This window comes from Phytophthora cinnamomi (assembly GCF_018691715.1).
Source record: "Phytophthora cinnamomi strain GKB4 chromosome Unknown Contig12, whole genome shotgun sequence".
NCBI lineage: Eukaryota > Oomycota > Peronosporomycetes > Peronosporales > Peronosporaceae > Phytophthora > Phytophthora cinnamomi.
In genome coordinates, this window is record NW_027150945.1 from 400,784 (window position 1) to 426,640 (window position 25,857).

Consider the following 25,857-nt stretch of genomic DNA (forward strand, 5'->3'; position numbering starts at 1 on the left):
AAAACGGTCGTAGTGTCGCTAAAGTGAGGGAGAGTGTCACTCAATTCCACTTCAACTTGGTAAGCATCATCTACCAATCATAATTGCAGAATTGATTGACTAGCGTGGTCCTTGTGGACGACTTAAGACCGTGGGGCTGCCAGTACCTTTCTCTTCTTCTCGAAGCTCGTCGCCGTCTTCTTCTCCGCTTGAACCGATCGTGAATTTCGGCGATGAACCTTTTCTCGCGGCTCGGGATCGAGGTGACAACGGGCTTCCTGGTGGAGACGACGGCGACAGGCTTCCGGTCTCGTTGATATCCACGATTGTCTGCATATTCGCACGCGATGATTCGTCGGGGATGCGAGACCATGAGCGCGTACGCCACTTCGTCCAAATCATGACGGCGAGCGCGACACCCACCAGCGAGATGAGGATGATTTCTGCGATGAAGGCACCGAACGGGGGGCTTGACCGCCTTGCTGTTGTCTCGGTAGATGAAATGGTGGTTGCATCAGCACTGCCTACGACGTTGGACATCGCCACCTCCGTCGTATTTGACCCAACAGATGAACTGCTGCTAGAGTTTTCGACGACTGTGTTTGTGGGTGCTGGCTGTTGGGCAGCAATCGAGGTGGCTACTGGCACTGGAGTCGCAGCTGGCGGTTGGGCGGTGCTCTCGGATGCGATTGGAGCGGCACTAGTATTGCTGATGTAACCTTTCCCTGCGAAATATCAAAGCATCCGATAGTGTCAGCCCCGGATCGTTTATAAATTACTACGTAGCGAGGCAAGATGACGTACCACAGTTTGACTCGGCAAAGCCCACACGCTTGTTCCCCACATCAAAAATCACGTCAAAGCCAACCATGGTGCTCGCTCCAAGAACTACGGCAAGCAAGAACTCGTTAGACACGGTTGAAATACAGGGAGAGAAACACTCGTGAATCTTACCGCCGCCACTACGCTCCGAGAAGTGGAAATTGCCGTAATACGACCCGCCATCGTCAGAAGGCGTGAGATACCTCGAGGCGGGGACATCCAACTGAACGTCGTCAGTGCCGTCACCCTTCATTCCACTTAGAATGATAGAAATTACTGGAAGGGCTGCTAATTCCTCGCTGGTAAGCTTCATGCGTTTTTCACTGTATTCGCGTCCCGCTGCGTCGCTGAATGCTTTCATAAACGCTCGATTTCCTTTTTTGTCGAAGAAGGTATCGGTTGTGCCGCTGTCAACAATCACACCCCTACCCGAATTGATCGTACCAACATCGATTCCAAGCGAGATGCCATTCAGCCGAATATCTTTCACGTGGACTGGGTAGTAGGCAGAATTATCGTTAAGCAGTGGAGTGTAACCCACGTCGCTCGTGTGGTGACTATAATCCACACCTCCAAACACAAGCTCTCCGCCGTTCCCATCAAAACAGAGGGTGAAAAGATTCTGCGTCACGCGGCCTGCATTCAGCATGTATGACATCACGGTTGAGCGATGGCGGCCAAGGCCCATGATGCCGTTCTCCTTTTGCGTGATGAACAAACCGGTCTCCTTGGTTTGGCAGCCCACAGGAAATCGAAACCCAAACGTCCTCAGCACTCCCTCCATTTCGTCAGCTGGTGAGGAGAATCCTCCCACCCACACCAGCTCGTCCACCATCACAGCCTCCCACATACTGCCCTCCATGTAGCTCTGTCCGCATCGACAACAACCACAAAAAACGCAACATCAGCACACCACACAGTATTAACCACACCAGTGCTTCAAATCAATACCTGCGATATGTAGCAACGGTCCTGCTCGCACGAGCGGCAGGAGTCAAAGTCGTGACACGCCAGATACTTGGCCGTCGTCGACTTGGACACGTCGAACAGCGGGTCTGTGTGTTGTCCGCAGCCTTGGCACGTGCTGCACGGCAGCGCAGTCATGTGGCTACCTGTATCCACGATCACCGACGCTCGTTGTGCCGGGATCCCCAAGTAGATCTCGGCGTAGTGGGTCCTACCCAGGTAACAACAGTCAGCCCCGCACCAATTAATTTACCCATAACACCGATCTCTTCACGCACCCGTAGCCTACGCCCAGTGGAGACTCACTCAGTGCCAGCGTCCCCAGTGCAAAGTCCCCATCTGTGCTGCCCGCCTCCTCCTGCGCTCGTCGTCGCGCTCGAGCCTGCTGGTGTGCCAATCGGTGGGACAGTTCTGCGCTCGGCTGCGGCTGCTTGTACAGCTGCAGTTTCAGGAAACTCTGCTCTCCACCAGCGAGAGCAGACGCGTTCGTGCATGCTGCAGTCGCCAGAATCGCCACGAACGCGCGCCATCGAGCGCCAGTCGCCACGCGCGAACGTGTCACCACCATGGTCGATCGCGGAGTGAGGCCATAATGGCTCGAGGCAGTTATGGCTGGCCTATTTATAGCCAATTAGAAGCGATAATATTGGGGCCAATCAAGACGAAGTTGAAGTGCAGGTATTAAGATACACTTGGTACAATATCATATTGTGACACGTACAGCTCACTACTCTACTGATGATAGGAGGCATTTGGCACCTGACTGACTCACATGGCCGTGTAGTCCACCTCGAACCCCGCACCTGTGTCGCTGAGGTCCGCGAACAGACTTTCTTCGCGCTGGCGTGCGAACATTTTCTGCCGGTAGAGCACCGAGCCCACGACGGCCGCCACGAATGCAGCGCACCCGATCACGATCCCAGCGATGGCTCCAGCGCTCAAGGCGCTAGAAGAAGTACTGGCTGAATCCATGCCGCTGTTGGACGTGTCGGCCTTGGTTGCACTGGCACCCTCCCCGGAGGGCGTACCAGTCGCTCCGTTAGCGTTGCCCTCGGTAGTGATGATCCCAGATGAATTGCCAGCGTTGCTCTTGGAGGTTGGAGCCCCAGCGGTACTTTGGTCGGACATCGAAGTTCCAGTGTCGTTTCCTGCGTTTTCTTTGGTAACAGTACTACCATGTGAAATCGCATTCACCTTTGGGGCAATGGCGCCACCACCGTCGGCAGTATTGCTGTCGGCTGTCGTAGTATCACCCGGGCCATCCGAGGAATTTGTAGTCGCGGCGATGGTGGTCTTCGAGGTTGTACCTCCAGCAGCAGTTTTCTCGGGGGCAGTGGTTGCAGCATCACTCCCGGTATCTCCTGTAGACGTATCCGTCGTAACTCCAGTGCTTGTTGTTCCGGAAGTTGTTCCCGTCGAAGGTGCTGGTGCGGACGTCGATGCGTCTCCTTCGGGTGCTACAGGAGCAGTTTTGGGGGGCGGCCCACCATCCGGGCTTGTCGTTGGCTGACTTGGCTCAAGCGGAGTTGTAGTGGGCGAACTTGTACCCGACGCTGTCGTATCTGAAGTTGTCTTCGGTGCGGTCGATTCGCCTTTCGGCGCGACAGTATCTGGCACACTCGTTTCTGGGGGAGACGAACTACCTGGTGCAGTTGTGTCTGCTGGCGAACTCGTACCCGACGCTGTCGTATCTGGAGGAGTTGTCTTCGGTGCGGTCGATTCGCCTTTCGGCGCGACAGTATCTGGCACACTCGTTTCTGGGGGAGACGAACTACCTGGTGCAGTTGTAGCCACATGTGAGGCCTTGCGTGATCGATGCCGTGGCGCATTGATATGGTTTTGAAGTGGCGAGTACGTGACTGACGGAGGCAACGTGGGGTCCCCAGGACACTCATAGACTTCTCCAAAGGCATGAAATACCTTCGTACAGTTTTCATAATTCCGGTGATCTTCCTGTTTTCTAGAACTGTGTTGAATTGGTGCCGGGATATCTGGGACATCAGTGTGCGTTGGCAAGTTTTCTTTTAAGCCATCCCAATCTTTGAATTCTTCAACCCAACGCGGCAGGTGATCTACATCGTCGTCTATGGGGGCGGAAATCGAAGGAATCGATGATGCCTCGGAGAGAGAACCTTTGCCTTTGACTTCGTCGGGAGGGGATTTCGTTGGCAAGACACTAGTCGGGGTCTCGGTTTGCGTTGGCAGGTTCCCTTTCACATCATTCCGATTTCTTAACTCTTCGGGCACTTGTGGGAGATGGCGGACGTCATTATCGTTGGAAGTGGAGATTGCAGGCATCAATAGTGAGTCAGTACCGGCATCGCCACCGTCGTCTGAGGTTTCTGTTAGCAAATGTGTAGTTGGGGTATCGATCGACGTTGGTAGACTATCGGGAACGCCTTCCCAGTATTTGAATACTTCATCCACTTGCGGAAGATGGCCAGCATAATTCTCGTTTGAAGCGGAGATGGGAGCGTGTGTGGGTACATCCTGCCTCGGGGCATCGCTATCAATCGGCAGCGATTCGCCAATTCCTTCCCAGAGTTTAAATTCTTTCGTCACAAGCGGAAGGTAGTCCGCGTAGTCGTCTTCTCGGCGAGGGTAGATCGGGGCTAGAGTTGGCGGTTGTGTTGGTACCTCGCAAGGCTTGCAATCATCTTGGTTCCATTGTACGGACTCGTCAAAAACAGTCACTGAATTCACAGCTTCTAACCTGCCATCGCCTTCTTGTTGCTCCTCAGAAGATGATGGGTTTTCGGAGCGCAAACCTGAATCGAACTGTTCGTTCCAGGAAATAGTCTCGCTTACAATGTTACCCGTGGCTCTTGCAACTGAAAATGGGCTCTCCATGTCTTTTGACTCCACGTTATCCACTGTGGGAAATTCCGCCCCATTGCCAACCACCAACTTTGAATCTTCGTTATTCCACACAAATCCGGGCCCCACCACCGCATCATAAGCTGAAGCGGTATCCACAGATTCATCGTCTTGCTCATCTGCGGCTTGGTACTCGGGCTGTAGTGTAGACGCTGCCAGACCAGGTGGAGAGCTAGCCTGTTCACCGAGCGTCTTGTGAATGTCTGGCCATGCAACGGCCGAGCCTCGAAGCAGCATGACTTCTTCATCTATCGACTCCTGAAACCCCTCTGCATTCGTGTTTTGCTCGACACTTCCTTTAGCCTCAGCATTGGCGACTACTGTGGACTCTGAGATCAGTAGCGCCCAACCAAGGTACCGCCTCATGCCGAGCCCTGCTTTGACAGAAGGCGCTTTCAGGCTTTCAATGGTGCGTGCAGTCACTGTTTCCAGTTCTCTCAAGGTGCAATGAGCCTCGTCATGGCACTGCAACAAGCAGACCTACTAACCAACAGTCGACGGATCTTCGATGAAGAGGCACGAGACGCTTTCACAAGTCTCATGGGCCGAAATATCTAAAACCACCGCCTCTCTCGCTGCCATCGAGCTAAGATACGATTTCTCAAGAGAACACTCAGCAGCAGAAGAAGTTTCAGGAGTGTCGTGGATTGATGAGGATGTAGAAGATCGAAATCCTCGCTCCTTCGTGCATTTGTCTATTCCCGCCAAGTTGAATTGACGAGATGTTGACAAACGTGGTACGCTGTAGACGAAGAGCATCAAAACTCAAGAAGGGGCCTTGTCATTATGTATGGTTACATGCAACAGCCAGACGAGTATTCACGGGCTTCCATCATCTTGCTGACATACGCGTGCTGACTGGTATTTTATTACTAGGCAATGGCGAAATAGGTGGATGTTCCGCTGAGTGCTATTTCAAAGCCGCTCCAACGTACGGTTGTCCACCTTGGTCTCTTCCTGCATCGATTTTCGGTCAAAGACTTCGTCCTCTTCATCACTGCTGCTGTCGTCCTGACCATGGTGCTTGTCGTCGTCATCTTCCTGGTCAAGCCGCTGGTGCTTCGTTGAGCCTCCTTTCTTGTCATTGCGAACCAGGCCAAACTCCTCTTCATCGTCGTCGTCCTCGTCCTCCTCGCTACCCTTCACGCGACTCCAGAGCTGCTCCTTACCGGTCTTTTCTCTCCGTCGACTGACTGAGATCAGCATCATCAAGAGGAAGCCAACCACTAGAACTGCGCCCACAATTGTGAGCACCATCGGATGTGTGCCCGATGACTTCTCCTTCGCCTTCAGGTCTGCGAAATCAGCTGAAGAGGACGACTGGGTCGTCGTCGTCGTTGTTTCCTCGGACAGCGGCCGAATATTCGCAACCGAGTTACTGGAAGCCGAGTCGAATTTAGAAGCATCTTCTACTGCTGTTACTGGTTTTGCAGCAGCAGTAGTAGCAGCAGGTTCCGACGTGACTGGCGCTGACGTGGATTCTGGGATCGTTTCCACCGTCGCCTTAGGTGTTGAGGCAGCCGTAGCGGCTGGCTTCGACGCAGCTTTAGCAGCGGTGGGCTCAGGCGTCGTCGCCAGCTTTGCTGGTGGTGTTGCAACAGCCTTCGGTGCGGCAGTCGATGCTGCAGTGGGCGCAGCAGTGGGCGCAGTTGTTGGCGCATTGGTGGGCTTCGGAGAGGCTGCTGCTGCAGATGTGGCGACCGGTGCCGAGGCATTTGTAGCTGCGGGTACGGGATTAGTTTCACTGTTGCTGCTGGTAATGTGATCACCGATCGATGGTGGTGTTGTCGTCGTCGAATTTCCACCTTGGTAAGCACAATCGGCATCTACAAAACCCACTCTCTGATTGCCGTTGTCAAAAATCACGTCACGGTTCATCATGAGGTTAGCACCGATGACACCGCCCGCGTTCTCTGATAGGTAGATGCTACCACAATACGAATTGTCTGTGTGCAACAAGTATTGCTCAGGCGGGATATCCATGGTCACTTCGCCGTTTTCTTCTCCATACGCTTCCATCACAATCTGAATCGTGGGTAGCGACGCAAGATCCTCGTTCGTGTAGCCATGGCACGACGTTCCAACTTGGTAGTCGCGACCCGCAACCTCTTTGAACACCTGCAAAAACTCATTCTTCAGAGCTCGCGGAAGATACGAGTCGGTGGTTCCACTATCAACGATGTAGTGGCCGCGCGTGTACGCCTCCTCCTTGGCATTGATGGATTTACCACCGATGCGGATGTCCTTCACATTGACGTTGTAAAAGTGGCTGACAAACGCAAGAGTACAACCCAGTTAGCACGAAATTCAAAACTCTCAGTTTCACCAACACAGAACGAACAACCTTACCTAGCCGAGCGGTCCGACACCACCTTGGCGTACGAGATTTCTCCGCGGTGTGCCTTGGTGTTCGATTCACCCACCGACATAGTACCGCCGTTCTCGGTAAAGCAGAGCGAGAACAAATTGCTCGGGATCTTGTTTTCACGGTGCAGCTTGGCAACGATGTGGTTGTCCGAGTTGGACAGTCCCATGATGCCATCCGCCACCTGTGTGACGAACAGCCCCGTCTCGGAGCTCTGGCAGCCGAACTGGAAGTGCGTCCCGTACTGGTTCCGCATGGCCTCGTCCTGGAAGCTGGCGTCGCCTCCGAGATACACCACGTCCTCCACCACCGAGGCCTTCCAGCTGCTGCCTTCCATGTACGACTGCGAGATGGCGCACGTGTCCGTCTGCTCCCTGCACTCCTTGCACTGGAAGAACGAGTGCTGCTGCGAGCACGTCACGTGGATGAGCGTGGACGAGTTGTCGGCCTGGAACGGCTGGTCCGTGTGGGAGCCGCAGCCGTCGCAGCCCGAGCACGGGAAGGCCATCAGTCCGCTGCCTGTGTCTGCGATCACTGACGCGCGCTGCGGCGGCGTACCGGCGTACACCCACGTGTAGTGCGTGCTGCAGCCAATAAAACACCATCAGTCCCTCATTTCCAGTCAGTACAGTCGAATACCGATCGTACCCGAGGCCCAAGTGCAGCGGGACGATCTCCGGCGCGTCCTCCTCGATGTTCAGGCGGCGGGCGTATCTCTCCGGGTGGATGTCGTGTCTGGGCAGCGGGTGCAGCTCCAGCGTCATGCCAGTCTCCTGTCGAGCTTCGGCCAGCGTGTGGAAAGCCGCCACGAGCGCCGGAACGCCGGCGAACACACGCACCATGTTGTTCCTGACGTCGCGGGTGGAGCGCGCGAGCAGAGCGAAGAGCCTGTGAGCAGGAAGAGGCCTGCCGATCGGATGGGAGAGCGACTCGGCACGTGGCAGTTTTCCCCTCTGGTATTTCGAGCCGAAACGACGTCCTCAGACCCAAGTTTATTCCGGCGAGGAACCCAAACTAATTAATTTTGGGCGAAACCCAGAGTTACACTGGATAGAAAAAGAGCCGGAAAAAGTATCTTTGCTGTCGAGGCCTTTACAGCCGCAGACTGATTGAAGTGTGCATTTAGTCGCCAAGGCCCATTTCGTGGCGCAGCAGGGTGGACCACGCGCTGGTGCCGCGGCGTTGGCGCTGCGCAGGGGAGCGCAGCTCGGTGCCGCCGTCCGAGGCTTTCTTGGCGTTCGGCTGCACCGAGAACGCTCGCAGTGTGGCCGTGGAGTCGGCCATTCGACTCGCCATCCCCACGAGCGGAATGCCGAAGCGAGAGCGGGGAGACCCGGCGCTGCGGGGCGATGTGGTGGCGCTGGGGGTCTTCTTGGCGCTGTTCTGGACGAGCATGTCGTGGCGGATTTCGTCCAGCAGCTGCTGGCATTTCGGGGTCACCACGCGCCGCGCCGTCATGAAGGCGCCGGCGTTCGGGTCCGTCGGCAGCGAGGCCTTCATGTTCAACAAGCGCTTGCGAAGTATGTCGTTATCGCCGTTGCGTCGGTGCTGCGCCAGCAATGCCGCTGCCTTCAGCTCCACTTGTGAGCCGTCGGTATGGCCGCCCTGGTTGCCGCCGCTAGCGTTGTCGACATCAATCGCAGGAGGATCAGAGTCACCAGAAGTGAACGAGGGTCGGTGGTGCGGAGTTGCCAATTGGTCCGCAGTCATGACTCGGAGTTCGCCTGCAAGTAGTAGGTCCGCTTTCACTTGTTCGGCGCTGTTATTGGAGCCGTGTGCAAACGGAGGGAAGTCGCGCTGCTCAGCTCGAAGCAGCTTGTGTTGACTCCAGGCGGACAGAAATTCTACTGCGAGTAGAAGAGTTCGATGATCCTCGAGACTTTCGTCAACCCAGTCGATTTGCTGCAGTTGACGCTCGAATTCGAGTGCTTCGCCTGATAGCACGCGCATCTTCATCGCGACTGCGTCGTCCAGGTTACGCAGAGCGCGCGCGCACTGCTCCTTTATAGCTGCCGCGACTTGGGCCTTGTTTTCTTGCACGCTACGCTGTACTCGCGTCAAGAACTGCAGTTTGTTTTCAATCACGGTCTTGCGTGATGCGATGAGTGGGTCCGGTCTCAAGGATTCGCGTAGGCACCTCTCGTACGCGTCCGCTACGGTCAGCAGTCGGTGGGAGCCTTTCTCTCCGATCGAGTGGTCTCCGACCATTTTACAGCTCACGCACACGGGGACTTGACACGCTGGGCAGTAGAACTCGACTTTCTTGTCGCGGTGCGTACGACACGTAGGTGTCTGGGTATCGCCAGTCAGCAGGCCTTCTTCCATTTGCTTGGCGACGATCTCATTTATCTGAGTCTCCGTTGGATCTGTAGTTGAAGGTAAGCTCGACAGATTTTCCACTCCGATGTCTGCGATGGCAGCAACTAAGGCGGGCGTTGAACTACGACGTCTGCCGCGCCTGGCGCCCCCGCTTGCTAGTGCCTTTAATTTGCTCCGCAAAGGGATACGCTTATGACGCCGCACGAGCTTGTTGGCCGAGTGGACCTCTTGGTCGCAGTGAGCGCAAATTTGGGCTTCGCAGTTGCGGCAGATAACAGCAGCAGGGTGTTGTTCACACAGCGCGCATGATCCTACCGCAGACCCGTGTGCATCAGCTGCTGAAAAAGTGAATCTCACGAGGTACTGCGGCAAAACTTGGAGGGTGTTGTTTAGGATGTACTCGTGGTAATAACCCCGGTCGAGTAGTGCAGCTTGAATGTCCTGGTCCTTCTCACTAGAGCCGCCTTCGTCATCACGGTGCAGGTAGTAGCTGTGGTAACCAGGCGGAAGCCGTGCCTTGGCTTCTTCCTCGTCACGAATGACAAGAGATCGACCCACTGCAATCTTACATAGCACTAGCTGCCGAGTGCTGGATGGTTTCATCGCTTCGGCTGCAGAATCGAGAGGCGCGCTCAGTTGGAGGTTTCCAGTTGTGAACTTCATACCTGTCTGGTTGGCATCCAGCGACGTAAAGCCATAGCTGTGCACGTCACCCATGTCGGCACCGAGATCGTTCACTGCGACCCACGACTCAAGCTCCAGCAGACCTGCTGTGTGCTGCTCATATTGTGCCACTAGCGACGGGTTCCGCATATCCCAGATCACAACGCCCTCATGAACACGATATCCCGGCAACGAGCACTGCAAGAGGTACTTCACGCGCGCAAACTCCTTCGACGACTGGCTCATAGGCGTCACACTTGCCACCGCCCCGGCAGCAGGGATGGTAGTCCTTCCACTTTCTTCTTCATCATCGTCGTCCACCAGCACTTCAGGGTTGGATCCAGCGTCAATCTCATCGGTCGCTGGCGCCGAGGACGAAGCATCGTGCCAGGTATCGAGCTCGCTCTCCTTGCGAGCTCCTGCTGTTGGACGCTCGGGAGACGCCGGTCGAGCAGCCTCACCCGGTCCGTTCGGGGCATGCGATGACAGGAACAGCCGTAGCCGAGCTAGCGAGGCGCTAGCCTTCGCGTCGTCGGCCTCGTTCACCACCATGGCGTCGACGGAAAGCTGCGTGACGTGGAGAGCTTATTCACGCGCCCAGAAGTTCGATGCGTCTCGGGTCGTTTCGAAGTGCCCGTTCACGCCTGTCTTAGCTGGTTTTGAAGCTGACAGGACTATTTGGATGGCAAGACCGGGAACACGTGCTGGTCCTCCAGTCACATCGACTAAGCAAGCAACAATGCGACAACGTCGAGGGATGTCTACATCGAACTTCAACTTCATACTCTGGGCTTGGCCCTTTTCTCCATTGACCACCGGAATCGTGCTGCACGATTCGTCTATTACCGTCTTCAGCCTTATTCAGGATAGCCTGGTCCACTTGTGCCAGGTAAAACGAGGTGTCAAGCCCTCCCGTTGCCCCGCTATAATCTACTGTAGTTGCTTAGGATCGATTTGCATCGAGATATACAAACCACCCAGTTACCCAACACCAGCTCCTTCCTGTTCCACCCCGACAGAGACCAGCACTGACTAAAAACGCTCAAGGCAACTGCGACTTGTTGGTGAGGCCAGCTCTCTACATGTACATACTGTACAACGAACCTTTATGCCCGATACTGCAGACGCAGCATGCCCTCCTAGCAATCATAGCGCTGAACGCCCACGTCGCAGGGGCAAGGCTCAATACGCACTTGCAACCGGGATCAGAATCAGCGCGCCAAAATGTGGCCGAGCGGGTGCGCGTTCCCGCCAACCAAATTCAAAGCCTACCTGCGAGACCGGATGGTATATGCAGTCTCGCAGGTCTCGAACGGAGGCTCCACCAACCAATCCAGCCAATCCGTCGCGACTCAAGCGGTACAGTGAAGCGGCGCGTCGCCGCCATTCGGGCATTTGTCGCCAGCAGTGGAAGTCGTCTACAGTCCCCCCTCCAGCACACGATGAAGTACCTGGCAGTGACCGGCGGCACCGTGAGCGGCCTGGGCAAGGGCATCACCATCAGCAGCATCGGCGTCGTGCTCAAGTCGCTCGGGCTGCGCGTGACGTCCATCAAGATCGATCCGTACCTCAACTGCGACGCTGGCACCATGTCGCCCTTCGAGCACGGCGAGGTGTTCGTGCTCAATGACGGCGGCGAGGGCGACCTGGACCTCGGCAACTACGAGCGCTTCCTGGGCATCACGCTCACGCGCGACCACAACATCACCACGGGCAAGGTCTACACGCACGTGCTGGAGAAGGAGCGCCGCGGCGACTACCTGGGCAAGACGGTGCAGGTGGTGCCGCACGTCACGGACGCCATCCAGGACTGGATCGAGCGCGTGGCCCAGATCGGCGTGGACGGCCAGCACGCCGGCGAGGCCGGCGCCGTGGACGACGAGGAGGCCGACGTCTGCCTCATCGAGGTCGGCGGCACGGTCGGCGACATCGAGAGCATGGTCTTCCTCGAGGCGCTGCGCCAGTTCCAGTTCCGCGTCGGCCCCGAGAACTTCTGCCTCGTGCACGTGTCGCTCGTGCCCGTGCTGGGCTCGGTCGGCGAGCAGAAGACCAAGCCCACGCAGCACGCCATTAAGGAGCTGCGCAGCGCCGGCCTGTCGCCCGACGTCATCATCTGCCGCAGCAGCACCGAGCTGGAGCCGTCCACCAAGGCCAAGATCGGCATGTTCTGCCAGGTGCCCGCCAACCACGTGCTGTCGGTGCACGACGTGAGCAACATCTACCACGTGCCGCTGCTGCTCGCCAAGCAGGGCGCCGCAAGCATTCTCATGTCCAAGCTGCAGCTGATGGACCGCTTCTGCGAGCCCAACCTTGACGCCTGGTCTGCTATGGCCCACCGCGTGGACTCGTTCGAGCAGGTGTGCAAGATCGCGCTTGTGGGCAAGTACACGGGTCTGCAGGACTCGTACCTGAGTGTCATCAAGGCGCTCAAGCACGCCACCATGAAGTGCGACCGCGACCTGGAGATTGAGTGGATCGAGGCCTCGGACCTGGAGGTGGAGATGCGCGAGAGCAACCCCAAGGCATACGAGGAGGCCTGGCAGAAGCTGCGCAGCGTGGATGGCATTGTCGTGCCCGGCGGCTTCGGCGACCGTGGTGTGGACGGCAAGGTGCTGACGGCCAAGTACGCTCGCGAGAACAAGATTCCGTACCTGGGTGTCTGCCTGGGCATGCAGGTGGTTGTGATTGAGTACGCCCGCAACGTTATCGGCTGGAAGGATGCCAACAGCGAGGAGTTCAACGCCAACGCTGGACACAAGGTAGTCGTTTTCATGCCCGAGATCAACCCGGACGTTATGGGCGGCACCATGCGCTGCGGCGAGCGCCGCACGATTGTGCACGAGAAGGAGGACCCGGCGAAGCGCTCGCTGGTGTCCTACCTGTACGGCAAGGACACGCCCATCCTGGAGCGTCACCGTCACCGTTACGAAGTGAACCCGGAGCTTGTGCCCGCTATCCGCGAGGCCGGTCTCAACTTCGTCGGCACGGACACCAAGGGCGAGCGCATGCAGGTGGTCGAGCTCGACCGCGACGTGCACCCGTTCTACTTCGCCACGCAGTACCACCCGGAGTTCAAGTCGCACCCGAACGACCCGTCGCCGCCGTTCCACGGCCTGATCCTTGCTGCCACTGGTCAGCTCGAGCAGTTCATGAAGAACGTCGAGGCCAAGGAGAGGGAGCTGTAAGCGACTGTGCTCGGACGACTCGAGCTTTAAGCGATGAAAATACTGCGACGCTGGACCAAGTGGAGCCGATGGCGCGGCGCAGCGACGACGACCCCTCAACTCGCGTGAAGCAGCCGGTTTGCGTGTGAATAGGCTAAAATATTGATTTGGAACCCCAAAGCTGCCTTTGCCTCTCGTTTTTCTTCCGTTGAAGGAAAACGGGGCGAAGCTCTCTCGGTGGGGTTCCGTAACCAGCTCAGCCTCGTACACCACCGCACGCAGTAGAACTAGACCCCATCAACTCAATCGAAACATATTTATTCAAACCACCAGCATCATTTTCCACTGTCGTCTCCAGTCAAGTCATTTCCAGATCCTGCTGACGCACGCTGTCCAACATAGCTACATCTGAACATGGCTACATCTGAACTGCGCCTTTTCGGCGAATCAAATCGGTTATAGTGGCACTTTGACGTGGGCACAACCGCATCGTCACACCATGGCCGAAGAGCTGCAGGAGGCGCTGGACGGCTTCTTCCTGGCGGCGGAGTACGGCCGCTCCGACGTCATCAAGGCGCTGGCAGACCACGGGCGCGGTCGCCTGGCGCTCAGCGACGTCGTGGACCCCGTGACCGGCCGCTCGCCGCTGCACGTGGCCGTGGCGAGCGGCAAGAAGGACGCGCTGCGCGTACTGCTGGCCGCCGGCTTCCCCCCAGCGCACCAGAGCAAGCCACAGGACGGAAACGCAAGCAACGCCAACGACAACCGCTCGGCGTACGCGCTGGCGCAGCAGCTGAAGGCGCGCGACCTGCTGCTGGTGTTCCACCAGTTCCTGATCCAGCAGGTCGCGGCCAACGACGTGCAGAGCGTCGAGCAGCTGCTGGCGGCCGGCGTGGACGCCGGCGTCACGGACGCAGCCACCGGCGGCTCGCTGCTGCACTGGGCGGCGTCCTGCCAGGCGGCGGACGTGATGGAGACGTTGCTGGGGAGGGAGGACGTGCAGACGCAGAAGCTCGTCGACTCCCGCAACGGAGAAGGCGCCACGCCGCTGCACTTGGCGTGCCACGCGAACAGCGTGGAGTGCACGAAGCTGCTGCTGGTGCATCATGCAGACGCCACGCTGCGAGGTGACAAGGGGATCAGTGAGGGCAAGACGGCTCTTGAACTGGCCACGAAGCCAGAGGTGAAGGAGCTGTTCGCCCAGAGGCTGGGAGAACGTGACGAGGTTGAGAAGAGTGAGGAGGCGGAGAAGGAGAGTGGGAAGGAAGGGGAAACGGCTGTAGAAGACGGTGGAGATGCAGCGTGTGGACTGGTCAATGAACGGAGGGGATCAGGGGCGTGTGTGCATGAAGCGCAGAACGGGAAATTGTTGCTGCAGCTTGAAGAGAAAGATCTGCTTGTGAACCAGCTGAAGAAGACGATCGAAGCGCTTGTGCTGGACACACAGGAGATGCAGATGCTCGGGGAGGAACGCGTGATGCTGGACTATGTGCGCAAGCTGCGTGACGAGAAGGCTATTGTCCAAAGACAGCTGGAAGATGCCAACGACTACATTAAGGATCAGCAGCAGCAGTTGGACAGCTTGAAGGAGCAGATCCGACAAATGGCCAGTGTGGGCAAACAGGTACGCAACAAGAGCTTGCGCGGTGACGGCTGAAAGTGGTGTGTGCTTACGGCTACTTCTTTTGTGAAGCAGATTGAAACTGACCACGACATTCTCTCTCATACCAGTGATGGCACCGCCAGTAGCGTCGCAGGTGGCCCTCCGGACAGCACCAACAGTAACATGAGTGCACTGGATTTACATCAGCTCGAGACGCAGCTTGAGGAAGAAGAGGAGGAGGAGCCCCAGCAACCTAGAGCGCAGCCGCTGAAACTGGATGCGTGGACGTCAAAGGCACAACGTGAGCAAGAAACATTCAATCGATACGTCGAAAAGCATGGCCCTGACATTTGGAGCACTGTATGGAATGGCATCTGGGCAGGCAACGAAGAAAGCGAGGTGCAGGATGAAGACGGCGAGGTCATCATGACAGTGTAGAATTAATGGTCAGTTGATGAAACAAAGTGAATTGAATATCTTTTCAGCGATGCACGGAGGAAATCGGTTAGTGCGTTGGCGAAGCAGCAGCTGTGGTGTCAAGCTGCTGCTGCTTGTACACACTAGCGAGAAGTTTCTCGCGCTTCTTTGGCTGTTTGTACAGAGCGCAGTTGTTTGCACACGGGTCAGACGATGAAGTCGAATTCGGACCAGCTTTCGCACACGAGCAAAGTGCTGGAGTTCCTAGTTGCGCTTGTAGAGCCCGAAGAAAACGCTCATGCTCTGTCTCCACTACTTGAGTTGAGGAACCTTTAGTCGTTTTCTTCCTCCACGGTGTCGACGATGTGGCTGTTTGGCGATGCACTCGAACGTCATATCCCGATGTCATGTCGATCCTAAGCATGACATCGAAACGTTAGCTTGACGACAGTGGGAAGGATATTCCTTCACGTACACTTTGGCAGCCCAACATTCCACAGAGCTCGAACTATTAGCTCGACGAGCTTTACTTCCACGCACGGCTGCTGCGACTGAGCTATTCGATAACGGGGACTTGGCTTTAGTCTTCGAAGCCCCTCGCCAAACGTTTTTCTGGATTTTGGCTCGATTCATCTCCATATACTGACGTCTTACTGTAGCGTACAGGGCAACACGCTTAAGCACATCCAAGTTCGTTAGCGTGCCAAGATAGTGAAATTCACGAAGAAACGCTTCACTCACCTGCTCCGGAAGCAAGAATGGCGACTCAGCTGGGGGCGTCACGTTTGTATCGTCAACATATTCACATTCGTCATTAACGAGGTTTCCCGAACGTGGAATTTCAGTCGATCGAAGAAGGTCATCACGTATTTGAGCATCCAGATGAATGGCCTAATAATATACACAGCACGTGAGCTTTCTCCCAATCTAGTGATGCACCATTATACCTTGTCAATTTGTTGTCCCAGGGGACAATTCTGGCAGCAAGAAACGATAATTGTCAGTTTTGGTCTAGATACTGGGCCACGGAATCTGGTAAACGAACCTTTAACATGGCACTTTTGATTTCTTTCAGCTTCTGAAAGTACGGACGAGTCGAAATCCGAACTACCGAGGTGTTTCTGGTCTGTAGCGTCGACTCTGTGGCTGAAAAAACTTTCGCACACTTCGCATCCTAACAAAGTACGCAATAACAACGAATGATTAGCCTTTTAAGACCGCGTCATTTTCACGTGGGTCTGGTGGCAACACACCAAGTAGTCTTGAGCGCGTTGGACTTCAAGGCGATTTTATCGCTCTCGCTCCGTCACGCGCATGCAAATCTTGTCGTGGAATCGCTTCAACTCGTTAGACTTGGTACGCAGGCGAGCTTCGGCCTCCTGGCGTTTGGACTCCGTTTCAGCCTACACAAGCTGATGAGATTGAATCACCGAACACCGAAAGATACTTGGACACTACTCACCTCCACATCCACGATTCCGAGATCGAACCAGTCGGAATCCTCGTCACCGCCATCTATGAGCGAAAACGCTTCAAAGTCACCTCTGCACAAACCAGTGCAGCGAAACCAAGACGTATCTGCCTCTCAGTTTTACCACTAAAACTGCGTTTCGTACGTATCTCACTTACTCATAGGCTAAGCGCGAAGAGATAGGCTTTGAATTGTGTCCACTGCTGCCTACTGCAACGTAGGCTTACGCGTCCAAATGTGACCCCCGAACTCGTTGTATTGCACGCACACGAAAACTTACTCTGAACTCGCTGACTGTCATTAATGTCATCCATCTGAGCAAATGATCCGGCGTGCTCTTGAAAAGACGCCTCCAAACATGGCTACAATTTCCGTGAAAGGGCGCAAATTGAAAGAGTGCGTAAGAGGAGCACCATGCCGTTGACACATTACTATCATGTGCGCGATCCGATGGAGAATCTGCTCATCAGTGTGACACTGCGCAAGGTTGGTTAGCACACGAATTCGTGTACAAGACGATAGTAAGCTTTTATAAATCATTATATTGTCGGGGTTTGGATAGATTTCGGGATTTGGAAGCGACAAAAGCGGGAATTCTGTCCCCGTCGGCAGAACATGGACATATTGCTTCCGGTGGCAAGAGAAGAAACTAAGCTTGGGGTGAGGATCATGATTTACCGCTTTTGATTAAGTTGCAAGCTTTCCACTCACGGTCGATTCTAGTGAAAGAAAGCGCGAGCAGGAGTGTCTGGAAGCGAGAGGAATTCAACTATCGAATAGGAAGGTTTGTACAGCCTCGTCATAAGCACTCACACATGCCGCTGGACACTCCGTTTAATTACACTCCTTTTCAGCGTCGAGACAGAAAATCACCTGAGGGTGACAACACCGACATCTTGTCGTCGTGCGTGGATGTTGATGACTTTATTCCAAACGAGGTACGTCCGCCCATTTAAATAAATTCACTCCTGTAGAAAATGTGTTAATGAATTGGCTACGAGTTCAGCATACCAAAGATCCCCCAAGTACATCGAAGGACTCGACCACGCACCTCATTCCACCAGATCTTGCTCGACGGCCGCGTGATAAACGAAGTGAATCATCATGGACACCAAATCAGTATCGTGCGTGGCTTCGAGCCAACCGTGAAGATAAGTTTCGAGCGATGCACCTCGTTGCGCTAATCGAAGGTGAAGAACGTGTGCTCTGCTCATTGCGATTCTACAAGGAAACTGGACTATTTTGTGCTACACCTGGGTTTTCAGCGCCAATTGTAGAACCTGAAAACGACCCAGACCTGCTTATCAAGGGACCTAAACTCACTACGTATCATATATCGACTCCGTCGGGCTCACTATACGAATATGTGCTAGACAACACGCACGACTTGCTACCTTTTGCGTCCTCGGAGGACCAACGACTTTCTCGAGAAATTCGACTGCAAGAAGAAAAACGCGATGCAGCGGAGGTGATGCGGTGGCAGCAACGCGACAAGAATCCCAATCTTTCAGATGCTAATTTTGCTATCAGCTGCAGTATGCAGTGGAAAATGATGTTGTCGCTCGAAGTGGTTGCTGTAGACAACGTGCAAACGACAGACCCGGTATCTGTAGAATATGAACTTGAGCTTCCCGATCAGGTCGGATGCTCTCGATGGAAATTCCATCAAGGAAACCTTACTCGAAAACTAGGAAAGACACCATTTTCGCTACCCCAGCAAATATTAAGCCCGACTTACGGGTTTTCAGCAGCGTTTGGAAGTCATCAACACTTTAATCTAAGACTCACCAAAGCGGAGATTTCTTTAGCGACCGATGCGTTGTCGCAAGCCAACAATGAATGCAACTCAAGCGAGATTATAGCTGCACCAGTCCTTCGTCTAAGCGTATATTCTCGGGACTCGTGGGGGCGGAAGCGCACGGAAGGTCACGGGGAGATTAAATTGCCGGCATCATCTGGGTTTTACGATTTTGATCTGCCTATTCGAAAGCCCATTGTCCCGATTCGCGAGCAGATGGAGGAATTCTTCCTGGGTATTGATGAAAGCGATGTTGAGCAAGGTTGCAGTGGGGATCGATCCCGTGACCGAGAAGTTGACTCACCAATCTCGACAATGATCACCAGCAGACTCGGGCACAAATCTGAATCCACTGGCACGACGGTCAGAATTCGCTGCAATATCATCGATATGCGACCATCAACTCATGGTGGTGGGACCAACGCAGTTAGACTAGCACCTGCGATTACCGCTACACCCTTGGTCAACACTCGTGTTGTCAAGCGAAGCGTCCAGGAAATTCTGCAATCAGTAATGCTAGAGAAGCGCTTAGCCAGCATAACAGATCCTCGTATCCAGGCAGCTCTGCGTTTGTTGCCACCGACTGGGGTGGCCGCAACAGCAGAATCACTAATAGACAAAAGTGGTTCGGTTTAGTAGCACCAGATGCGCTGACGTAACTCGTATTTACGAGCTCAAGTTAGGAGACCAAACGCGGCCAGCTTAATCATCATCACTATCCAGATCGTCTAGTGGGTTGCCACTTCGTTTCTTCATAACGCGGAAGAACTCTTCTTCATTGATGAGGCCGTCTCCATCGCGGTCGGCCTCATCTATCATTTCTTGCATTTCTTCGTCCGTCAGCGTTTCTCCCAGCTCGGTGCACACGCGCTTCAAGTTACGAAAGGAGATCTTGCCAGTGTTGTCGTCGTCGAAGAGCTGGAAGATCTTCATGATCTCCTCACGGGAGTCTCGCGAGTTCTAAATAGTCAAGGCAACCCAAGAGCCAGACCATGAGAAAACATATCCACCAAACCAAGCCACGCGCCGCCACAACGCACCATTTTGCCTGTCATCATCTCGATGAACTCGTCCAGGTTGATGGTCCCGGACTCGTCCTTGTCGATGTCGGCGATCATCTGCCGGATCTCCGCCTTCTTCACCTGGAAGCCGAGCGCGCGCATCGCAGCCTTCAGCTCTCGCACGTCGATGGTGCCGCTGCCGTCCGTGTCGAAGAGGTGGAACGCCTCCTTGATCTCCTCCAGATCCTCCTCGTCCAGCACCTTCTTGACCGGCTTGGGCTTGCGTCGCAGCGCTGCGCGGGACCTCGCAAAGGCCGACGCGGACATACTACTCGACTGCGAAGCACACATACACCAGTCAATACACACTCAGCAACACCGACGCAGCTCTTCCAACGCACCATCTCTCTCTGCAGTGTCGCTCTCGTGCTCGAAGCAGAATGGCGGCGGTGTCCGTGTCCGTTGCACTTGCTCCGCGACCTTTCGGCCGACACTTCAAGATGTACCATAAATCCGGTACACTTCGCAAGTCTATCTAAATTCTAATCTAATTCTGAAATCGCTCTATTCTGGGGTTCGACTTGCGTTCGTATCTGACCCGCAACTTCATCCTGTCGTGGCGGTCTCACTCTTCAATTGACCAGCTAGGACTGACGACCCGTTAAAGCCTTTCGCTCCCTTTGAACTATGCTGGCGGCCGCCGCGAAGCGCATGCGCCAGAGCACGATGCACACGCTCAAGGCCTACGACAAGAGCGAACACCGGCTGCTGGTCGTGGGCGGCAACGGCTTCGTGGGCAGCAACATCCTGCAGCGCGCCGTGCAGAAGGGCATCGAGGTGCGCAGCCTCAACCCGTCGGGCAAGCCGCAGTGGCAGGACGTGCCCTGGATCGACCAGGTGGACTGGCGCGCGGGCGACGTGTTCGACGACAAGCAGCTGGCCGAGGCCGTACAGGGCGTCACGGGCGTCAGTACGTAGCGATGCTGGCTCTGGCGACGTTGGTGCATTGATCTGACTCTAGTTGTTGCTGTTGCTGCTGCTGTTGCAGTCTCGACGGTGGGAGCCTTCGGGAGCAACGAGTTCATGGAGAAGCTGTGCGGCGACGCGACGATCGCGGCGGCGCGCGCTGCGCAGAAGGCGGGAGTGGAGCGCTTCGTGTTCGTGTCCAACTCGCGCGTGGGCTCGTACTACCCGTCGTGGCTGCCGATGCACGGCTACTACAATGGGAAGGAGAGGGCGGAGGCTGCTGTGCAGGCCAGGTGAGCGCTGGGACGAGGTGGACATGTAACGACGGTGATGCTCACCAGTGGTTTTGAACCGCGCCAGGTTTCCCGAGACGGGGGTGGCGCTGCGCCCGGGCTTCATTTACGGCTGGCGCCGCACGAAGAAGGGTCAAGGCATCCCGTTGCAGCTTGTCGGGGCACCGATTTCGATGCTGGCGCGCGACCTGGGCGCGGTGTCTACGGGGATAGGCTATATGCCGTTCTTTGGCGAGGAGATGAAAGCTGCTATTCCAGTCGGAGTTGTCGCCAAGGCTGCGGTGCTCAGTGCAATCGGCCCTGTTCATGGACAGACGTTAGACACGACGAGCATGCTAGAGATCGCCGCCTCCTTCCACATCCACGAATGAGCAAGACCGACATGAGCTCGACCGCAAAATTCTACAATTTACTCAACTGCAGAACAACCTGAAGCCACTCGTTGGCAAACTTCTAACGTAAGAAATAATTATGAATGAAATCTTTGAATCTGGATGAATGGAGACACTTCAATCGATGCCTTCTATTACCTTTTGTCTATCTTCGAGCCATTGCTTGCGCAGTGTACTTCATGCCGATAACTCCGATCTTCTTCTTGCGTTTTTCAGCATCAAGGCGTCGCTGCTCCAGCTCCTCCGTTCGATCTTTCCAGTATTGCTGCACAATCAAGCCAACGAGGATTAAAAAAAAACAACCAAGAGCTGGTAGCCGTATCAATCGCCAGGACACACCTCCTTTTGCTTCTCTTTTTGCTTCTCCAGCTGCTCTTTCAAACTCTTCACATCGGATTCACTCTGTTCTGCTTGACCTGGCAGATAAAGCTCTTCCAACGTTTGCACCCAAAGGTCCCGGACGCTTGTAGTTCCAGCCGTCAGCTCGAGTAGTTTCTGTCCATTCTGCCCGAGGAGTACCAAGTCGAGACGTCCTGCAAAACCCCAGATAAATTAGCTCGCGAAGTGCCATCGAAGCGCGTGCCGTATGTGCCGTACCCATTGGACACACTTTGCCAATTCGGTGAATCGGGAGCTCTTCCAAGGTGCTTGGTCCAGGAGTCTGTCGCCACATAAGTCTGCAATGCACCACAAATCCGACTTAGTCCGCGCCGTATCACCCCAATTCGATTTTAGATGTGCATCGAACTTCGTAGCCGCAGGATTTAGCTGCAAGTAAACGTTCTCGGTTCGACTGAGCACTCCAAGGAACGAACTCTTCTTCTTAAAGTCGTTGCCTTCCTTGAGCAGCTCCTGGCGGGCCAGCATCTCCGCGTTGCCACCCCCGCAGCAGACATTGCCCATGGTCGCTGAGCACTTCCTCGTTGAGATATCGTCCTTTCTGCTTGTTGATGCGAACCAAACTCAAAATACTACCAGGCGACTGGAATAGGCTGTGAAAAACATGGATTCAACCTTGATAAGGTGCACGAACATCATGTATATTTCTCAAAGCTTATTGAGGCTTGTTAGAGAAACTGAGCAAGTTACGACACGAAGCAGCTTCTCTCGCTACATGGCTAGGAGTTCGCGGGCGTGAGCTGTGGAACATATATATGGAGGCTGCTCCGTTTAGCGGCGAAGAGCCCTGGCCCTGGCACCCTTGGCAGCACAACCACCACCCGTAGAAGGGGTGGAAGGGGTCGAGCCCCACGGAGAACCCTTCGACGCTCCAGCGGCCGATGCTCCAGTTGCCGAGTCACCAGTGCCGGAGCTTTCAGGGGTAGTGCCGCCCTTGGTAGCATCAGTGGCTCCACTGGACGAATCACCAGTGCCAGAGGTATCGGTGGTGGCGCCGCCCTTGGTGGCATCAGACGCACCCTTGGTAGCATCGGCCGCTCCAGTGCTGGAGTCTCCGGTGCCAGAGCTGTCAGTGGTAGCGCCACCCTTCGTGGCATTGGACGCGCCCTTGGTGGCGTTACTGGCCCCTGAAGACGTGCCAGGCGACGTCGCACTGGAGCCACCCTTCGCAGCACACGTCGTTGCCTTACCCGGTGTGGTTGTGAAGGCCGACACCGTGAAGTCAGGCTTGCCGCCCTTCTTCCACGTGCAGCACGGGTCACCGAAGGCGGCACCGTTGGTCATGCTCGAGCCTGGGAACTTGGCCTCACACAGACTTTTGGACCAGGTGTGACCGGCGGTTGCGAACGCTTGAGCAAAGTCCGTCGTCTTGGAGCTGTCATCGCCCGGGTGCCCGAGTGCCTGCTGGAAGGAGCTGCCGTTCGGGAGCTCGTTGAGGTACTTGGCAAGGCCATAGGCCGAGTCCATCGTGGAAGCGATCGTCAGGGCAGCGGCGGCGACGACAAGGTGGATCTGCATCTTGGCTGTCTGAAAAGGTTGGTCTTTCTGGCGGTGCGGATGTCGAGGCAAGTTGTAAAGTGAGAGTTGGAGTGAGGAGCCCTCGCAAAGGACAATCGTTCGGCCGGTTTTGCCGCACCGGTTCCACAGCGGGAGCACATGTATTATACGGATAAAAGTGATTCAGGGACTTGTTTCTAATGGCAAGCGTTCTGGAGGTGCAGGCGTTTTCATCTGCGGATGGTGAAGAGTATCCATGTATGCTTCACTGACAGCAAAACAGTGAGTCGGGCGCGTCTGCACATCGCGGTGACGATCTTGAACATTTCACATCGCGTCGCCCATGTGTTACGACACTGCCATTGGCGTGTTCTCGACGATACGAACGCATAATAGAGTGCAATGACTGGAAGCTTCGCGTGCATGTATAATACATGTAATGTACATGTACGGTAGTATTATCGGAGGTGGAGCAGCCAGAGTGGTGGTGTCGTTGGCGTGTTCTCGACGGTACGCACGCATAGAGCGCAATGACTGGAGGCTTCGCGTGCATGTATGATACATGTATATGTACGGTAGTATTATAGGAGGTGGAGCAACACCAGAGTGGTGCTACCTGTAACTTACAGGGCAGCACATGTAAGCTTGTCTCATAGTTAATTCACATGCTATAAAACATTAATTAATACTTAAATTAAGTACATGTACACTCGAACAAGACAATAACGCAATGGAAAGCTCTCTCACTTTGTTAACTGTCCCTTGGACGCTTACAAGAACAATCTTAAAGGCAAAAAATGTCAACGCCACAGCGCTTAGTAAGGGAATTTGCCAATTTAGTGCACTTTTCAAAGGGCATCAGTCAAGGCGCGATAGCCGAAAGTCTACTGTGAGTTTCAGTGTGCAATATGCATGCCCAGACAGGTGTTTGTTTACTCTCTTTCACAGATTAATTCTGGTATGGAGAGGCTCTTATTGGGTAGTTTGGATGGACTGTAGTGAATGGCCTATTTCCTGCTGATTGCCAGTTTAGTGCTCCTTTTTATCTTAGTATTTGTATGAACCAGCATTTCTCAAACTGGGACAGTGTTTCTTTCGTTCAGTGGTTAGGTAACCTATAATACTCGATAAAAACGCAAACACATCAGTATTGAAAGGATATGTATCTTGGAAATAATTTGTCATTTCGACAGTGCTGACAGCTCAGTCGGTTAACGCCGCTGGCTTAATGAGGGCCCTACGGGGAGCATGGTTGTCGCGGGTTCGAGTCCCCTCGGACACGTTAATTCTCCGCACTGTTATAAAGGTATGATTATCTGCTCATCTGTGTGTGCAATTGACTTACAGTAACTAACATTGATTTGCCTGTCTGTCTTATCTCTTGACTAAACTTCAAACAGCGATTGCTCGGGTGCGCCTGGAGCATTTTCAACCTCCGTATGAACCGGTGTCAGTCGGGAACCTTTTTGCCGTGCCTTTCGAGGTTTTGCTTGTAGGTTCTCTAGTAGTTCACGGGTTAGCAATCGCCCACCAACTGTCGCTGTCTTCCGCTTCCTGCCTTTCGTGCGTGGTGGTGGGAGGACGAGAAGCTGTTGTTGGACGGTTTTCTTCACGTGAAGCCAAGCGGCTTGCTTAATCGACGCCGGCGCCGCTTCATAAAGCGCCTGTACCAGCCGCTACCAGCGCCAGTGCCCGTAGTCATCTCAGCTATCGTGCTGGCCTTGGCAATGATTTCCCACGTTTGGCCGGCTTCCCGATAAGCTGTCGCCCCATTATCCACTCACAAAGGTTTTGCTCTGCCTCAGCTGTCAGGCGTGGTTGAGGGCCACGTCACTGAGACTCCATCGATTCGTCTTTCTTGCGCTTACCTACCCACTTAATTAGCTTGCGGTAGAGTTTAGCTTGCTTTTGGTGTAGTCTCCGCGCTTCTTGGTCATGATTCTCGGGGCGAGGTCAATTTGGTAGTGATAGTCAAATAGTTAAGCTCATGCCACTAGTACTAACTGCAAAAGCAGACGAGACAAATCGGGTGGTCGAGAGTTAGCCAACAGGAGCTGTATACATAATGGCAGGTTTTACGGTTTCAAATATTTCATCCAGTAATATACCAGAGCTCGTAGGGTTTTGGCGTGATTGGTCGTTTCTATTAGTGCACTAATATGCTTCTAGTGCACTAAAGTGGCAGATTCCCTTAGCGATTAGTTTTGGCAGCCTTCCCAGCGCAGCGCATCGAAGGAGGAGCGGGGGCCGACCCCCAAGTATTGCCTGAGGCTGGCGCTGGAGTCCAACCCTTGGTCGCATCAGAGGCGGGTGATGGCGCGGAACCCTTGGTTGCATCGGAGGCCCCGCCGTCGGAAGAACCCTGCGTTGCATCAGAGGCCCCATTAGACGAACCCTTCGTGGCATCGGAAGCACCACCAGAGGCGCACGTAGTGGCTTTTGTTGGCGCAGTTGTAAATGGGGTGACGGTGAAGTCGGGCTTGCCCCCCTTTTTCCACGTGCAGCACGGGTCACCGAAGGCCTCGCCGTTGGTCATACTTGCTCCCGGGAACTTGGCCTCACACAGGCTTTTGGTCCATGACTGCCCAGCGTTGTCGAACGCCTGCGCAAAGTCCGTTTGCTGGGAGCTGTCGTCTCCAGGATGGCCGAGAGCCTGCTTGAACAAGCTGCCGTTGGGGAGCTCTTGCAGGAACTGCTGCATAGCTATAGCCGAGTCCAAAGTGATGGCGATAACCAGAGCAGTGGAACCGATGACAGCTTGGATCTTCATGTTGGCAGCCTGGGGTATGGTGTTCGATGTGCAAGGAAAACTGCAAAATGAGCGTAGCTTTGGTCAGGCGTCAGCGGATCAAATTGAATCTAGGA

The 25,857-nt window shown here is 54.8% G+C and overlaps 12 protein-coding genes across 14 annotated transcripts; 3 read left to right on the plus strand and 9 right to left on the minus strand.

Annotated features, from left to right (window-relative positions):
- Positions 1-99: 99 nt before the first annotated feature.
- On the minus strand, positions 100-2,335 carry IUM83_13545 (Beta-secretase 2; the record flags this gene model as incomplete). 2 transcript variants are annotated; one of them, XM_067938226.1, is made up of 5 exons in its annotated part: positions 100-704; positions 787-867; positions 934-1,669; positions 1,753-1,978; positions 2,046-2,335. In XM_067938226.1, 5 exons carry the CDS (start codon positions 2,333-2,335, stop codon positions 100-102), a joined length of 1,938 nt encoding a protein of 645 aa, XP_067797840.1. The 2 variants fall into 2 exon arrangements, with proteins under 2 accessions (XP_067797840.1, XP_067797841.1); XM_067938225.1 differs by having other exon boundaries at positions 784-867.
- Positions 2,336-2,535: 200 nt separating this feature from the next.
- Positions 2,536-2,895, minus strand: IUM83_13546 (repeat-containing protein; the record flags this gene model as incomplete). Of its 2 annotated transcripts, none has more annotated exons than XM_067938228.1 (1): positions 2,536-2,895. In XM_067938228.1, one exon carries the CDS (start codon positions 2,893-2,895, stop codon positions 2,536-2,538), a length of 360 nt encoding a protein of 119 aa, XP_067797807.1. The 2 variants fall into 2 exon arrangements, with proteins under 2 accessions (XP_067797807.1, XP_067797808.1); XM_067938227.1 differs by having other exon boundaries at positions 2,536-2,739.
- Positions 2,896-5,559: 2,664 nt separating this feature from the next.
- Positions 5,560-7,851, minus strand: IUM83_13547 (Aspartyl protease; the record flags this gene model as incomplete). Its single annotated transcript, XM_067938229.1, has 3 exons — positions 5,560-6,913; positions 6,994-7,593; positions 7,658-7,851. The coding sequence occupies 3 exons, from the start codon at positions 7,849-7,851 to the stop codon at positions 5,560-5,562; spliced, it is 2,148 nt and encodes a 715-aa protein (XP_067797839.1).
- Positions 7,852-8,131: 280 nt separating this feature from the next.
- IUM83_13548 (putative E3 ubiquitin ligase) lies at positions 8,132-10,543 on the minus strand (the record flags this gene model as incomplete). Its single annotated transcript, XM_067938230.1, has 1 exon — positions 8,132-10,543. The coding sequence occupies one exon, from the start codon at positions 10,541-10,543 to the stop codon at positions 8,132-8,134; it is 2,412 nt and encodes an 803-aa protein (XP_067797810.1).
- Positions 10,544-11,433: 890 nt separating this feature from the next.
- IUM83_13549 (CTP synthase) lies at positions 11,434-13,176 on the plus strand (the record flags this gene model as incomplete). The annotated part of the gene is made up of 1 exon (XM_067938231.1): positions 11,434-13,176. The coding sequence occupies one exon, from the start codon at positions 11,434-11,436 to the stop codon at positions 13,174-13,176; it is 1,743 nt and encodes a 580-aa protein (XP_067797809.1).
- Positions 13,177-13,654: 478 nt separating this feature from the next.
- IUM83_13550 (uncharacterized protein) lies at positions 13,655-15,196 on the plus strand (the record flags this gene model as incomplete). The annotated part of the gene is made up of 3 exons (XM_067938232.1): positions 13,655-14,779; positions 14,852-15,059; positions 15,141-15,196. 3 exons carry the CDS (start codon positions 13,655-13,657, stop codon positions 15,194-15,196), a joined length of 1,389 nt encoding a protein of 462 aa, XP_067797845.1.
- A 1,268-nt stretch (positions 15,197-16,464) lies between these two features.
- On the minus strand, positions 16,465-16,960 carry IUM83_13551 (Peptidase P60; the record flags this gene model as incomplete). The annotated part of the gene is made up of 4 exons (XM_067938233.1): positions 16,465-16,578; positions 16,638-16,719; positions 16,805-16,856; positions 16,927-16,960. 4 exons carry the CDS (start codon positions 16,958-16,960, stop codon positions 16,465-16,467), a joined length of 282 nt encoding a protein of 93 aa, XP_067797919.1.
- A 2,186-nt stretch (positions 16,961-19,146) lies between these two features.
- IUM83_13552 (Caltractin) lies at positions 19,147-19,849 on the minus strand (the record flags this gene model as incomplete). Its single annotated transcript, XM_067938234.1, has 3 exons — positions 19,147-19,404; positions 19,485-19,781; positions 19,847-19,849. The coding sequence occupies 3 exons, from the start codon at positions 19,847-19,849 to the stop codon at positions 19,147-19,149; spliced, it is 558 nt and encodes a 185-aa protein (XP_067797939.1).
- A 283-nt stretch (positions 19,850-20,132) lies between these two features.
- IUM83_13553 (NAD dependent epimerase/dehydratase) lies at positions 20,133-21,075 on the plus strand (the record flags this gene model as incomplete). Its single annotated transcript, XM_067938235.1, has 3 exons — positions 20,133-20,415; positions 20,494-20,704; positions 20,772-21,075. 3 exons carry the CDS (start codon positions 20,133-20,135, stop codon positions 21,073-21,075), a joined length of 798 nt encoding a protein of 265 aa, XP_067797835.1.
- A 166-nt stretch (positions 21,076-21,241) lies between these two features.
- Positions 21,242-21,999, minus strand: IUM83_13554 (Major Facilitator Superfamily (MFS); the record flags this gene model as incomplete). The annotated part of the gene is made up of 4 exons (XM_067938236.1): positions 21,242-21,361; positions 21,436-21,629; positions 21,694-21,773; positions 21,845-21,999. 4 exons carry the CDS (start codon positions 21,997-21,999, stop codon positions 21,242-21,244), a joined length of 549 nt encoding a protein of 182 aa, XP_067797876.1.
- Positions 22,000-22,266: 267 nt separating this feature from the next.
- Positions 22,267-23,013, minus strand: IUM83_13555 (uncharacterized protein; the record flags this gene model as incomplete). Its single annotated transcript, XM_067938237.1, has 1 exon — positions 22,267-23,013. The coding sequence occupies one exon, from the start codon at positions 23,011-23,013 to the stop codon at positions 22,267-22,269; it is 747 nt and encodes a 248-aa protein (XP_067797940.1).
- A 2,170-nt stretch (positions 23,014-25,183) lies between these two features.
- On the minus strand, positions 25,184-25,762 carry IUM83_13556 (uncharacterized protein; the record flags this gene model as incomplete). The annotated part of the gene is made up of 1 exon (XM_067938238.1): positions 25,184-25,762. One exon carries the CDS (start codon positions 25,760-25,762, stop codon positions 25,184-25,186), a length of 579 nt encoding a protein of 192 aa, XP_067797920.1.
- Positions 25,763-25,857: the final 95 nt, after the last annotated feature.